We start from the raw sequence: 16,755 nt of genomic DNA on the forward strand, positions 1-16,755 counted from the left end.
CCTAAGGAGAACCCAAAGAGTTTACTATCACAAGAATGGATTTTTTTAAGAATATATAACTATATGAATAATCATTAGGAAGTCCAATAATTACTATAATATTAATTCTCAATTTTGCAGTGTTGTTCATATGTTTTCTCTCATTTTGTTTCTTTAAAGATTTGAACATGGAATTCAACCCTTCAGATCACCCTCGGGCCAGCACAATATTCCTCAGCAAATCTCAGACTGACGGTAGGTTATTATTTGTCTCTTTCTCTTTCCTCTTTTAAATGGCATTGTAGGTAGTTGGCCTTTATTCAATTTTTTGCCTGTTTTGTTTTGATTTTCAAGGTCAAATAGTAACTTCCAGAGTCTTTATTGTATTGAATGGTGTTTCTTTGATGTTTGCTTCTATCTGGGGAAAGGGAAGAAGGGGGGCTTTTAAAGAAATTTTAGCCTTAACCTCTCCCACTTGGCAGAAGAGTCCCAATCCTTCCAGTGCTTCCAAACTGTAGAGAAGTATATTTTAATCCACATTCTTCTGATGTCTCTCAGAAGTTTTTTGGGGGGGTTAGGGGGAGGTAGTAGCTTCCTTCCCTTGAGAAATTTGCTAGTCTGCTTAGGTCTAAAAAGAAAATTATGCAGACTCCCTTTGAAATGAAACAGAATGCCAGACACATAAATGTACCTATTCCTTAATTTATACTATTCAACTGTAGGGATAGACATTGTCTTGTTGCATAGTAATAATGATAATTATAACAAAACAATTATTAATAGCATTTATAATGCACTTTAAGGTTTGAAAAACACTTTATAAATATTTTCTTATTTGTACTTTATAACAATCCTGGAAGGTAGGTGCTATTATTATCCTTGTATTTTTATCCTTATATAGACAGAGGTTAAGTTACTTGCCCAGGATCATATAGCTGATAAATCTCTAAAGCCAAATTTGAACTCAAACCTTCTTGACTCCAGGTCAAGCCCTCCAGCATTATCCATTGTGCTACCTACCTGACCAGCTCCTAAGATTGTTCACCATAATAGCCATCTTGCTCATCTTTACCCATTAGTCCTTGCTCCTTTCTAGACTTCTCTCTCTTCACATCTTACTGCTCTGCTGGCCCTGAGCTATATGGGAAGAGAAACTTAAATAATAAGTGATTATAGGAATGAGTTTATTAAAATTTGATCAGATAACAGAGCACACTTATGGAGGGAATATTTGTTAGAGAGTCATTTTATAACTAAAGTTCATTGGCCTGAAACACCTGAATCCCTAAGAGACTCCTGAGAGTCTACCATCTTTGATTTAGAACAAAGCCTAAATGTATTTTGGATTTGGTCTTTAAAGGATTAAAGTCATTTGTAAGAGTGGGTTATTTTTCTCAATAATTGTAATGATTATTATGTTATTTATTATGTTATGTTATGCTAATTTATTGTTGTTATGTGAATTATTATGTTAAATTGCTGTTCATGACCTTTACCCAGCCAGATCAGTCTCTTGATTTGGTTTTGACATGGTTTAATTCCAGTACTTTAAGGATTCATGATTAATTTGGTGCGGTTAATCTTTCTAACAAGAATTATGATACCTTTTGTCTAGACCTCAACTTGTAGCCTTCATGAGACAACATGGCTGAAAACATTATTTATACCTTGTGATCAGCTGTGTTTGGTGATACCTCTCTATGAGCTTATCTAGGCTAGTTCTCAAATAAAATACACAGTCTGTTGCTAGCCCAAACTTGATAGAAATGTTCAGAACTTTTTGCTCCACTAGTATTAGATGTCTAGAATCCAAGATTTGCTCTAGAGCATTGGTTCCCAAACTTTTTTGGCCTACCGCCCCCTTTCCAGAAAAAATATTACTTAACCCCCTGGAAATAAATTTTTAAACATTTTAATAGCAATTAATAGGAAAGATAAATGCACTTGTGGCCATCACTGCCCGCCCTGGATCGCTGCAGCACCCACCAGGGGGCAGTGGCGCCCACTTTGGGAATCACTCCTCTAGAGTCTTCTAAGCCCTAGAGAACTTAATGCTCATGACTGGAGCTCCTGCTCTGGGGAGTGTCTGGTGATTGGGGGGCTACCTCCGTGATGTATTACATCCAAGACTGGCTCAAGCCATGTTTCACTTCATTCATTTCCTGGCTACTTCACTAGCTACCCGGCAATTCACTATGTATGACACATTCCCCTCTCCCCCAATCTTTCTCCCTCTGCCATCAAATGAACTTTCTCATTGCCTGTGGAAGAGGTTTGTCAGCATTCTTCTCTATGGCTCTACTCACCATTCCTCTGATATTTCACTTCCTGGCCTATCTATATTGTTGTCTATTAGAATGCAAGCTCCTTGAGGGTAAAGACTGTCTTTGCTTTTGTATTTCTGCATCCTGTTCTCTGGATTGTGCTTCATTGGTGTGGAGTGAGCACTTAATCGAAGATGCTTTTTCCTCATTCATTCCTCTCCTTACCTTTATGAGGCCATGAAAAGAAGACTTTGAGCATCATTTGGTTCATTTTATTTATGGCAAATAAGAATGTGCTGAGATCTTGAAAAAAATCATCATGACCCCAAAGAAAATGGAACACATTCTGCCTGTTCTTTTTGTCCAGTTTGTTGTTTGGTTTTCAGGGGAAATTGTCCTTGGGAAGGAACTTTGTGTCCTTATGATGGAGTAGGATGTTTTTATCCTCTTGTTGTAGTGAAACTGGAGCTGTTGGAGGATTTGGGATGGCTGGGAGAGAGAAAGAATGGCTGGGAAATTTGAGTCAGTGAAAAATATGAAAGTTAAAAAGAAATTTCTAAAGTCTTATGAATCCAAATATGGAAAATAGTGGCAAAATTTGCTTAGCTTCATTGTGTTTGACTTTTGTTCTGGGAAAAAAATAGGGGTATGCAGGTAAATGTTAACAACCAAGGGGCAGCTGGCAGCTGGCAGCTAGGTGGCTCAGTGGTTAGAGAACCAGGCCTGAAGGTAGGAGGTCCTGGGTTCAAATATGGCCTCAGACATTTCCTAAGATGTGTGACCCTGATCAAGTCACATGACCCCAAGTGCCTAGCCTTTACTTCTTTTTTTGCCTAGGAAACTGATACTTAGTATTTAAGTTAGAAGTTAGTTATTTTTTTAAAATATTAACAGCCTTCTATTAGGGAAAAATGTTTGCATGACACATTTAGATTTAATCTGCATTATTAATACTTTCTCTATTAATTAAAAAAATGCATACCTTCTGCCTTAGAATCAATACTATATATTGGTTCTTTTTTATTTGAAAAAAATTTTAATTAATTAATTTAGAATATTTTTTCCATGGTTACATGATTCATGTTCTTTCCCTCCCCTCCTCTCATCCCCCTTCCATAGCCAATGAGCAATTCCACTGGGTTTTACATTTTGTCATATTATTAATATTTGCATTAGGGTGATCAGTTAGAGTCTATATATATTGGTCCTAAAGCAGGACAGTGGTAAAGACTGGGTAATGGGAGTTACATGACTTGCCCTCCTTTATTTTATTAAGTCCAGGCAATCGACAAAATAATATATTAATATACATGTTTATAGATATAATTTATATATATTTTTAAATATATATTAGTATGCGAATCCCTATTTCATAGCATTTTCTTTCTCCAAGGTATAGAGTCTCATGTTGAAAAAAAAAATTTTTTTTAAACTCTTACCTTCCGTTTTGGAGTCAATACTGTATTGACTCCAAGGCAGAAGAGTGGTAGGCAATGGGGGTCAAGTGACTTGCCCAGGATCACACAGCTGAGAAGTGTTTGAGGCTAGATTTGAACCTAGGACCTCCCGTCTCTAGGCCTGGCTCTCAATACACTGAGCTACCCAGCTGCCCCCTCATGTTGAAAATTTAAGAATCAGTTCTTGTGAGCCCATAGGAGCTGTCCAACACATCACTGGATACAAATGACCCTCCCTATTCATTTTGCCAGATGGAGGTAGAAGTTTCCTCCAACTTTCTTACCTCAAGTGTAAGAATGATTGAGATCATATTTTATCCTTGAGAACTCTCAAGTTCATGAAGCGAGCACAATTAGCTCAAGAGGAGCTACTGTGGTGCCTATATATGGATATCCTTTATCCAATTTTTTTATTTATATTGGCCAGATATAGGAACTGAGCCATAAATTGGGGGATGGAAAGGGAGGGCAGTTAAGGGTCTTAAAAGAGGAGAACAGGTTGAAAGCTATTGATCAACTTTCACTTGAGCAAGTTTTCATTGCAAGATCCCTTGTCCATGCACTACTATGTGCACATTCTCTTGATCTTTTTGTCCCCCTCTACATTTCCTTGGTTTCTCTATGCTCTGGTCTTTGTCTCTTGTGTTATTCTTATATTTTTTTACTAGAAGAGAATTTGTACCTTCAGATTATTCAATTCTCTTCAGTTTTCCTTTCTTTTGAACCTCATGTTCTTTCTCTTCCTTGCATCTCAATGGCACCCGTTAATAATTTATAGTGGATATGCACTTTAGAAGTTAACTCTTGGTTTGTCTTGAGTGGCTTGGCGGCAGACTTCATTTTATATATATTTACTGATTCTGCACCTAGTGCTTCTTTACAAGAACTAAGCACTTCATTTTCTTCTAAGGTCTGCCATTGACCTCAAATGAGTTATGCCAGACAGTAAACTATCATTTCTTAAGTACATACTCTGTGCCAGACATTGTGCTAAGGTCCGAGAGTACAAAGAAAGGCAAAAGGCAGCTCCTGCTCTCAAGGAGCCCCCAGTCCAGTGAAGGAAACAATGCAAATAGTTCTGTGCAAACAAGATACAGACAGGGTAACTGGAAATGATTTCAGAGGGAAGGTAGGTACTATGATGAAGGAAAGCCAGGAGGCAGAGATGAGGAGGGAAAACATTCTTGGTATGGGATACAGCCAGGGAAAACAGGAGATGGAGATAGGATGTTGTCAGAAAGAAAGATCAAGGAACCTGGTGTCACTGGACTGATGAACAATATGTTGGTTGGGAAGTATAGGGTGTAAGAAGACTGGAAGGGTAGAGAGGGGTCAGGCTATGAATGATGTTTTTACAAGACAGAGGATTTTCTATTTGATGCCAGAAGCAGTAGGGCACCACTGGAATTCACTGAATATAAAGTGGGGACATGACCAGACTTTCAGGTTAGGAAGATGGATTTGATGGCTGAGTTGAGGATGGTCTGGAGTATAAATGGAGAGAACTAAGGCAGGGAGACTGACCAGCAGGCTATTGTAGTTATCCAGGCTGAAGTGATGAGGGCTTGCTCCAGGATGGTGGCAGGATTTTGGACTCCCAGCCCCAGTAATAATAAATTTATATCCATATGTATCTATATTTAATTATACACAAGTAATAAATTAGCAGGATTGATTTAGATGGTATCTCTAAGTCATTAGAGCTTTCTTGAAGTGAGGGGACTATTAAACATCTTTTTGTTCTAGGTATCAGAAAGATTGACTGTGCTTGGAGCTTTTATCTCTGTGTTCATAACTAGATGGGAAAGCCCTGCACACCAGGATGTTAATGGCATGTTCACCATGATGGTCTATCTGATTAGGCCTCTCCTGTTAGAAGGAATTAGCTGGATATTTTATGCAAAACAAGAGTGATCTTTCTCTGTAACACTTGTTATTAGGAAACAGATGTTATGGCTGTGTTGTAGCCATTTAAAAAGAAAGACATTTCTGTGATCAGGATTTGTATTCCTACTTGGGAGGGACTAATCTAGTCTTTTTACTTATCTCTGGGAACACATACCTGGTATTGGATTTGGGCTATCAAAACAAGTTTGGGGTACTTTAAAAATTATATTGAATAATGCTAATGAGAGGCAGCATGATTGGTCCTTCAAGAAGAATTTATTAAGTAGGTAGAGTTGGATAGAGAAGCATCTCCATAGTTAGAAATATCTAGCTCAAGCAGTACTGCATTACCCTGGATGACTCACTTAATCTTTTAGTTACCTCAGATATTTTACTTGTAACCTAAGTTCACAGAGCAGGTGCCAGTCTACATTGGCAGGGGGAATTTCCTCAGTGAAAATTTCTTTTATATTAGTGAGTAAGTATAGGGGAAAAGTCGCTTTTTTAGATAATTGGAAGCGAATTAAACCCTAAAGGGCAGAGCAGCCACATTTCCAAGATTCCTTGAAATAATTAAGTGAATCATGATTACTTGTGCAGTACATGGTATCGTGGTAGAATATGCTAGAAAAAAAGATGCAAACCAACTTTTTCCTAGAAGCTTCAGAAAAATAGGATCGCCTGGTTCTGGAGGTAGTTCTTTGTTCTGAGTCACACTTTCCTTCCTAGCAAATGTCAGACTTGCTGAACAGTAAGTGATAAGAAAAGAAAGGATATTTGAGTTCTGACTATCAAAAGATGATCTGCTTCTGCACTTTGTCTATAATCCATGTCTTCATTTTATATAGCCTCATCACCTTTATATAGTTCCTGTTTCTGGAATGTAACGTCCTCATCATTCACTCCTCTTCTTTCTCCCATGGCTAGTCTGACTGGCTGAATGCTTAAATTCAGATCAGAACTCTTGCTGCCTGGGAACCTCCACCATGGATTCATCCTGAAGATCTGGGGATTAAGGAACATTTTAGGGCATTCACCAAATATTTGGGATTTCATTAGATATTATAATAAGGAAAGAGGCAAGTAGGAGTTTTGGCAAAGGTCTAATTATTTCAATATGAATGACTGTGGGATCTTGTTCTATAAAATTTCCCATCAAGAATTAGAATCCCATCTTTTTACCACTAGGCGCACTAAATTAATGTTTGCCTATTAAAATCAACCAATCAGAAAACTTGCTTTCTAATTTTCATCCTCTTAATTTTAGTGTGGTTAGTGATAACATTTCCTCTTTTCTATTGGCAAAGCTCTTTTACTAACCCTAAGCTTCCCATGAAGAACAGAGTTCCATCTTATCGAAACTAACATTTTATCAATGTTGCTACATGGCAGTGATACTTAGAATACCATTTTCCCTGAAGATCTAAAAATGAGCATCACAGAGAGGGGAATGGTGGACCTTAGCAGATTGCAGGTGATAACCAATGAGAGGAACATCAACGAAGAACATGAGTAAAGGATGTCATTAAGGAATTGTGTGACAGAGAGTTCACATAGCAAGAGTTAGATGGTAGATGGGTGGCCAAAGCATTTCACTGGACCCCTTATAATAAAGAAAGTGAGGAAGACCTCAAGCATGCCATATAGGCCTGCTGCAGTTTTTTTGGGAGAATCTGGAGAAAAGTCATTCAGAGTGGACTGAATTGGATGGGTTATAGTAGGCACCACTGGAGGGAATTCTCAAATCAATGTGATCACAGATCCACTTGAATAGTGATAAATAGTAATAAAATGACATCCTTTGTTTTGAAAAGATTTGATACTATAACTACCACTACCACCCCTCACCCAAAGGTCATGGTCTTTTTATCTGAGTGTATTTTGGTGGAAGACTGAGGGAGAAGTGGAAAAAATACAAGCAATTTTTTTTTCAGAGAAGAACCTGAGAAAGATAAGATACTAAATGAAAAAGGTGCAAGTATTTAGGAAAGCTAAAGAGTGCTCAAGAGATGCCAACATGACTGAAGAGGGAGGTGCAATCATTTGAAGTGTCTTGAGAGACCCAGCAGTACCTCCACCATCAGGCAGTTGTTTCCAACCTTGTAATTGGTCTTAATGGTCAGGAAACTTTCTCTTAATGACCTATATGAGAAGAATGACTTCTTTTCAAGCCTTGACTAATACAAACTAGTTCTATAATCTTGGCCAAGTCACAACCTCATTGAACTGACAGTCTCCAGGTTCCTTTTGGCTAAAATGGTTTATGTTTCTCTAATTTTTTAATTCTACTTATGTTGTCCTACTCAGAGTTCCAGGTGTTTAGTTCATTAAATTCTCCATGGAAAGAAACTTCCAACCATGAACTGACACTAGAAACATCTTTTCTGTTTGGAAAGTTAAGTTTGTTGGTTGTCTTCATTTTGAGCAAGTTACTTAAGAAGCAAAATACCAAAGAATATGTGAGATGGTAATTTGAAGAGATCTTGAATGTCTTAGAACCAGTAGGTTTTCCTTTGGAATTAAGAATGTAGTTGTCTCCAAAACATTTTTTTTGAAGATAAAGATGAATTAAATTCTTCAGGATTTTAAAACCCTTGGTTGAGAGCACTCTTGGCATAATTATTCCACTTTTTAATTTTTAAAGAGCGGTTAAATGATCTTATATTTTATTGCCTTATTTCTTGCTGAAACTTGAAATTTACACATAGATATGCAATCTTAGATTAAAAAATAAGCCCATCCTCATATCTGTCCAACTGGTATATACACACATCTAGTATTCCTTCTCTTCTGACTCATCAAAATAGACAGACATCAATTTTATGGGCATGTGTGCCAGAGCCAGCTTGTACCAAGTTTCATAAGAACTAATTATTAATTTTTCATTGTGAGTATTTCTACCTCAGAAATTAGCAAATGCTAATACAAATCAGGATTTGCATTATTGTTTTGTTGGTGATCTAGACTTAAGAAAGTGAAAGAGGAAATGTTAATGCAGATTAAATTAAAAAATGTGTCCTGAAACTTCCAGACTACACACTTCCCTTTGTATGTTTATCATTGTCTTATCTGTTATCTGGCAGGTCACCAATATTCCAATATTGCCACCACCAATCTCAGTGCAAACTCAAAGTAGGGAGTATAAAAAAGACAAGAGGAGCAAAGATGGAACCCTTTGGAGTTCCATCTCTCTGTCTTCTTTTCCATGACCTCAATCCCTATTTAGAGTCTTTTTTTCTATAATTACTCATAGGAGGTGATGTCATGATAATCAGTCACTTTTAGCATCCTTGGCCCCTTGCATTTGCTTTCCCAATTCCAGAGAAAGCATATATAAAACAAAGAAAAAGACATGTCACGTTATTTTCTTTGTCTTGTATTTTTTGGCTTCTCCCTGATCCCCTCCCTAGTTGCTGACTTACCCTCCCTGGTAGGGGTATCTTCTGGGTCATGTTGGGTTTAGGCTTTAGTCAGTTGGGTCTCTATAATAAACTTGATCAGGGGACTCTGTTTCAGAGTTGAGCCAACCTCTGGGTGCTATCCCTTGATGGAGACTCTTATAGAATTTAATCCTACCTCTGCAAGTTTGGAACCTCAAAACTTAGACTAGGTTTAAATTCTCTTAAACTAGGACTTAGGAAAATGGGATTAAGTGACTTGCCCAGGGTCACACAGCTAGGAAGTGTCTGAGATCAGATTTGAACCCAGGACCTTCTGACTCTGGGCCTTATCCTTATCCTCTGAGCCACTCAGCTGCTCCACATCTCCTCAATTTTCAGTTCTTTGCCATGGAGTTTTTTTCCCAGTAAACCCCTCATTTGACTGCCTTCCATAGGGCCCAGTAAAGAAAGTTACTGGAATTTCTGGGCATGATGCCTTAAACTTATTAGATGTCTGCTAATTGCTTGTTAATTGAATGCCATGGTGGATAAAGGGCTGAGGTTGAAGTTAGTGGACCAGAGTTCAGACCTTAGACCTGGACTTCATATCATTCTGTGTCTCATTTTTTCTCATTTATAAAATTAAGAGGTTAGTCAGTGGTGTCAAACTCAAATAGAATTAGGGGCCACCAAACCATTTGTAAGGATTCCTAAATTATCAATTTAGAAAACCACATATTAACATTATCTATGTTCTTTTGTATTTTTATTTATTTTGTTAATTATTTCCCAATTAACATTTTTATCTGGTTCTGGCTGTGGTCAGGAATGTTGTCTGCTAATGTGGGTTTGACTTCTCTGGACCACATAACCTCTGCTATCTCTTCCAACTCTATTCTGATCCTGAGATATGAAATGCATTCGTTTAGAATGGCATGTATGTGATAGTTACTATCCATCTAATTGGAAGACATTTTTAGGTGGTAGTATCAGGGAAATGATCTATAGCAGGTGGTCTCTTTTTCTGGTCCCAGCCCTTGCCACTGACTTGGGGGAATCCTTTTGTTTTCTTTGAGTGGTATTTCCTCATTTGGAAAATTAAGAGATTTCTAAATATCAGATGATTTCTAAAGTCTTTTCTTGCTATAAAATCCTATAATCCGTTCTCCTCCCCTTTATATACGTAACCTTTTCAAGACAAGGTAATATTGGTTTGATTAATTCAGGGGCTAGGGGCAAGGGAGAGAGGAAAAGAAAAGAACAAAAATAATCCAGTCTGTTTTGGTTCAGAAATTTGTGTCTTCTATTTTGGTAAAGATCATGGATTCTTCACATTTTTTGTGTGAATCCATTTGGCCACCTTTGGACCCTTTTTAGAATAATGGTTTTTTTTAATGTGTGAAATAAAACATATAATTATAAGGAAAACTAATAATTCTAAATATAATTATTAATTTTTAAAAAGACCCCAAATTTTAATAAGGCTTTGACTAGATAACCTCCAAGGACTCTTCCATTTCAAAATTTTGTGATCTTATGGCATGGTATACAGGATGAAAAAGCATAATCTCTGCTCTCAAGGAGTTTTCAATCTCATAGGAATCATGATTTAAAGCTAGAAAGGATTTAACAATTTCCAATAGAAGTCCTCATTTAACAGATCAATAAATCGATTTTCAGGAAAGTTAGTGACTTGCCTATGGCTACACAGATATTGGTAGCAGAGGTGATCTGAACTGAGTGTTATTTTCACTATTTGATAGGCTATCATTTTCGTTTTTTGTGGTTTATTTTTAAAAGTTCCTGATACTTTTTGAGAGTTCCATTGCTATAGATTAAATCTATTATAATCAATTTAAGATCTGCTAATTAGCATTTTTAAAGTTTATTAAAAAACATATTGTAAACCGAATCTGAGTTAACAGATATCCATTGCACTCCTTCCACGAAAAAAATCAAGCAAACAAACCATGATTAAGACTGTAACTAATCACCCTCTAACAAAGGGAAATATGATTCTTTTAATATGTTCAATTATTTAGGAAGACTGAAAACAATAGAGACTTCTAGGGTATGCTCCAAGAAGGTCATTAGTAAAGGGAGTTTCTGAAAAGGAATAAATTTTCTACCAAGGCAGGACACATGAAAGACACTTAATAAATATTGATTGATTGACAGTGCCTTCTCTTCAAATTATGGTCTTAGTGAGGTGCATAAAGCAGAGGGACAAATACAGGGTGCTTGAGACTGCCACACTCAAATGCCTCTGAACCAGACTCAAACATAATTGGGAACTATTTAGCAAAATAAGTAAAAGTATTAAAAATAGATATTACATTTTAAAACTAAGTCATTATGCTGCCCAAAGGACTCCTTCTGTACAACTTAGTGCTTCCTATTTCTATTTCAATTTGATATCACTGCTTTAGAGCATTAAATATTAAACGACTTATTCACATAAGCTAGTATATGTGGGTGGCAGGTCTTGAACCTAAGATTTCCCAACTTGGAAGCAAGCCAGCTTACTATCACTTCAGAATTCTTCTCTTATACAGGTAAATAGAATACAAATTGGAATTTGATTAATATGTGTGAGGAGTTTAGAGTGCTATGAGATCACATTAAACAAAAATGGTTTCTCATTCACAACACCAAGGAAGCATTTGGTTCTAGTCTACTTATAATTATAGTCTTTCTTGAAAGATGGAATGTTAGAAATGCTATTTGTGTGGGTAGAAAAGGACAGCTAAGGTGGCTCACTGGATTAAGAGACAGATCTAGAGAGATGGAGGGGAGGACCTGGTTTCAGACGTGGCCTCAGACACTTTCTAAGATGTGTGATATATTCTGGGCAAGTCACTTAACCCCCATTGCCTAGTCCTTACCACTATTCTACCTTGGAACCAATACACAGTATTGATTCTAAGACAGAAGGTTAAGGGTTTAAAGGCAATGCTTTTGGGAAAGGCTCGCCTTGATTACAGCATCTAGTTTCCCTCTGGCACAATCCAATTTAATTTAATAAACAGTTTTTGGACTATTCACTACCATTTAAATGACATGCAGGCTACAAAGTTGAATAAAATATTTTTCCTATACTGAAGGAATCTATGGTCTAGTAGAGAGAAAAAATAGATACAAAAGTAACTTAACATACCTTGGAATTCCCAGCCATTGTCTTGTATTCCTACTATTCGTTCCTTGGGTGAGGAGGCAACATTTTGAGACATATTGAAATTTTATTGGAGGAAATTATTTATTGGATACTTATACTTGTGTACGAGTATACAAGTGAATAGTGTACAGCACTATTCAGAGGATCTCTCTCTAGGAATAGGAGTGAGTCCCCTGTCCTTTGAGGATGATGCAGTAGAGAACTGTAGTTATTTTAGTGTTGTGTAAGCCTTCCTGTGTGTAAATAGGACAATAGATAAAGTAAGAGACACCAATAAGATATGTTTTAAAGTCAAGTGAATGGGGCAGCAAGGTGGCTCAATGAATAGAAAGCAAGGTCTGGATTCAGGAGGACCTGGGTTCAAATCTGGCATCAGATACTTCCTACGTGTTTTAACCTGAGGCAAGTCATTTAACTCCAACTGCTTAGCCCTTACCACTCTTCTGTCTTGGAACTGAGGAAAGAGTTAAAAAAAAAAAAAAAAGGAAAGTCATTGACCTCCACGATCAATAATTGTTTCTACATGTATGTCCTGTATTTTAATACAAAAAATGTCATCCTATTCCTGTCTCTTTTTCACTGGTCTGCAGAAGAGTTTTAAAGGTATTAGCTGGTACAGTGAGAATAGAATAATGGACTTGGAGCCAAGAAGTCCTGAATTTAAACTTATCTTCTCTGTTATTCTGGGAAAGTCATTTAAACTATTTTAGCCTCTGTTTCTGCATCTATAAAATGGAGAAAATAATAGCACTTTAACCTTATAGGATAATGATTAAGATCAAATAAGATAATACATTCAAAGCATTTTGCAAACCTTAAAGCATCATATAAATGCTAGCTGTTATCATCAGTACTATTATATTAAGTTTAGTTGGGATAAAAACAATCTTTGCTTAACCACTTACTGCTTGTAATTTTTAAATCAAAGACTTCCCTTATCCAGTTAACATTTTCTACATCCTCAAGTGCTAGCTTGGTTCAACCTCACATCCATGAGAGTCTCAGCTATTTGGTCTAATGTTCTCAAATTCTGAGAGTACATTTTTTTTCCTTCAATCAAAATCAAACATTAAATATGTTACCTACTAAGTTCCAGATACTGTGTAAAGCAATGAGGGAAAAAAAGCAAGAGAATAGTCCCTGGCTTAAAAGAGCTTACCATCTAATGGGGGAGACAACATTCAGACAAATATATTCAAAGAAAGGGATACATAGGACAAATAGAAAATAATTGGCAGAAGGAAGATAGAGAGCACAATTTCATGTGAAGATTTCACTCATCAGCCACGTACATGAAGAAACTTGCTTTTCTGATGGTATTTAAGCAGCACAGTACCTGGTGGCAATGAAGGATGGGGCTATTCTACAGAGACTCAACCCATCTCAACCCTGTAAAGGAAATGTGGTTTACAGGAATGTAACCTTTCTGTCCCATCTTTTGTTTCCACAGTGAGAGAAAAACGTAAGAGCCTCTTCATCAACCACGTAAGTGAAACCACCTCCGTGTTTTTCTTGGGCAGATGTTAATATGGATGTCATTCATAGCTGAAAACCTTAATACCGATGCTTCCTGTTAGTTAAAATTCAATTGTTCTGCTTTAATGATACATAGAAGATGATGAAATATACTCTCTTCTATTGTTTTTTTAAATGACTGCCCAGAAATTCTTTTCTTTCTAAACCTTAGTCGCTTTGGAATTAAAACACTCCTTAATCCAAGTTTTTGATTCTTCTCCTGTATCTCTTTCCCCCAGAATAGTCCTTCATGGTTTCAGCAGCCAGGAGATCCTTTTGTCACCAGAAAGAAAATTTCTTTCTAGAATACCCTGTTTTAAAAAGCATCTCCAGCTCTGCTGGCTCTGGTTCTGGCTTAGCTCGATTCTGTAGGGAGTGTTTCCATTTCCTCTCTCCTTCTCTCAGGCTCAAATGTAAGCTATAGTCAGGTGTAGGTGTAGCTTACAGGTTGCAAGACTGGCTCCAGTTTCACTGGGATGCCCCGACATGCACCATGTTGAGGTTCTTCCCCTGTAGAGGGAGTTCAGCCATCAGAGGCAAGTTGTGGCTGTCACCTCCTCAGAAGGGAGACAAGATTCTTTTAAAAAAGTTCCCAAAAGCTATGAAATTTTGAAGAAAGGAAAACTTAGCATAAATAATTTGTGAATATTCCTGTGAAGAATTATAAGATGTCTATGCAATTTGGAAAAGGATTCTTCACTTTAAAGAAAGTCCATATTGGCTGTTTTTTAAAATAGTAGCATCTGCAGTACATTTAAGTGTTTCTTTATAAATCTTAGCCACTTACTGAGAAGATGGGAGTAAACTTTAGGGCACAGTCTTAGAAAGTAAATGCTGGTGGAACAAAAGTAATTTTTCAAAAATCATCTCAGAAATTAGAATATACATCATTGGGGATTGATTTGAAAAGGATTTATATATATATATATATATATNGAGTTCAGCCATCAGAGGCAAGTTGTGGCTGTCACCTCCTCAGAAGGGAGACAAGATTCTTTTAAAAAAGTTCCCAAAAGCTATGAAATTTTGAAGAAAGGAAAACTTAGCATAAATAATTTGTGAATATTCCTGTGAAGAATTATAAGATGTCTATGCAATTTGGAAAAGGATTCTTCACTTTAAAGAAAGTCCATATTGGCTGTTTTTTAAAATAGTAGCATCTGCAGTACATTTAAGTGTTTCTTTATAAATCTTAGCCACTTACTGAGAAGATGGGAGTAAACTTTAGGGCACAGTCTTAGAAAGTAAATGCTGGTGGAACAAAAGTAATTTTTCAAAAATCATCTCAGAAATTAGAATATACATCATTGGGGATTGATTTGAAAAGGATTTATATATATATATATACATATATATATCCCTTTATGAATATACATACCTTTTTTTTAAATCAAAGTGTTCTTATACACTCAACTCTTAATGATGGAATCTACTGATCTTAATATTTTGCTTCTTTCCCTCTTTTCTGTTGTTGTATTTTCGACATTTTACTGCTTATTAGCATTTCCTCCATTGGAAAAGGAAAGTGATAAACTCAAAATTTAAACAAGTTCCTGTGTGTATGGAAAAGAGTGTGTGTGTGTGTGTGTGTGTGTGTGTGTGTGTGTGTGTTCATGAAGAACACTATTGAAAAACTCCATGAAGGAAGAACTTAGTTCTTGAATTATTCATGCTATCTTTCCATCTACTCCCATCATTATAAATTTTCAATATTTGTCTATACGTGACTCATTGCTTTTGAAATCAATTACTAGGAGTTTGATTCTTGGACTTCATATTTATTAGTTGTTTGACCCTATAGTAAGTCACTTAACTTAGCTATCTATTCCTCAGGTTCTTCATCTATATAATGGAAATAGTACTTGAAACTAGCAGAAAATAATTTGCCCACTCCAAGTGCCTCTGAGTTCTATATTTATTTCATGTCTTTGCATGAAGCCAGGAATCTCTCTCCTCCAGTAGCTCATAGAATTCTGGACTCAGAGTTGAAAAGATCTGATAGTCATCAGTTGCAATAACCTGGATAAGTCAGCTAACTTCTCTGGGCCTCAGTTTCCTCATCTGTAAAATGAGATGGTTGGACTCAATAGCCTAAAGTCCTTTCTAGCTTTGATGCTGTGATTTCAAGTAAGTGCAAAATGTCATTAATGATTCTTGAGATCTATATAAATTCATTTGAATCTATATACAATATAGTAAGTCTTTGTGTTAGGGGCAATCTGTGGACACTGGTCTGCCCACAAATCTTTTTGCACATGGGTCCAGCAGCTCCACTCATTTGGTCTTGCAACACTAAAGCCCATCTGAAGATGTGAAATATCAACACATTTTGAAATAGGCATTCGTTCATCCATTCATTCTGTATTCATTTAACATGACATATTAGCACCAGTTCTAGGCAGAGAGCTGTATTAAGTTACTAGGAAAGATAAAAAATTTAGAAAAGATATATTCCCTGCCCCCAGGAGACTTACAGGTACTGGAGGTGGGTTTGAAGACACAACACATAATAGAAGTATTAATAACATATATCATTATTTAGATGATCATAAGTAATAGAAGTATTATTCCCTTTTAAAAATGATATTAATTCTAGTTAATACAGGAGAGAGTTGCAAAGTAAATTGTTAAATTAGGTCCTTTTTTGCATTTAACAATGGAAAATGGAAAATTGTCTGCACTTACATTAAAGGCAATAAACCAGAGAAGTGGGTCAAAAAGGGATGGTCAAATGTTCAAACTTACAGTAATCAGCTGTAATGAATTGGAAGATAGGGGCAATTGATGGCATTCAGGAAGGCAGACATGAGTTTAAATTTGACCTTTGACAATATTTCTGTGATCCTACACAGGTCACAGTTTCTGTTTTTTTTCTGTTTCATTACTTGTAAAAAATGGGGATATTTTCCTATTTGTAGCACCTGCCCTCATAGGGTTATTGTGATGATCAAAAGAGATATTTATAATTAAAAAAGGCATTCTGCATATAAATCCTTATTTCCTTTCCCAAAGATAGAAAAAAGAGAAATTACTGTTTTCATACAGTTTAGCTATATAGTATTTTGATTATTTTAAGGCAGAATCAACATCTCTCTTGA

The 16,755-nt window shown here is 36.4% G+C and overlaps 1 protein-coding gene across 1 annotated transcript in view; it reads left to right on the plus strand.

Moving 5' to 3' along the window:
* The window catches only part of CCNY (cyclin Y), a 319,156-nt gene that overhangs the window by 234,366 nt on the left and 68,035 nt on the right, over positions 1-16,755 (plus strand). Inside the window, exons 2-3 of the mRNA XM_044678945.1 lie at positions 160-234; positions 13,593-13,627. Of these exons, the coding sequence (XP_044534880.1) occupies positions 160-234; positions 13,593-13,627 (110 nt within the window). The remainder of the gene's footprint in view (positions 1-159; positions 235-13,592; positions 13,628-16,755) is intronic.

This window comes from Gracilinanus agilis, chromosome 5, assembly GCF_016433145.1.
Source record: "Gracilinanus agilis isolate LMUSP501 chromosome 5, AgileGrace, whole genome shotgun sequence".
Lineage (NCBI taxonomy): Eukaryota > Metazoa > Chordata > Mammalia > Didelphimorphia > Didelphidae > Gracilinanus > Gracilinanus agilis.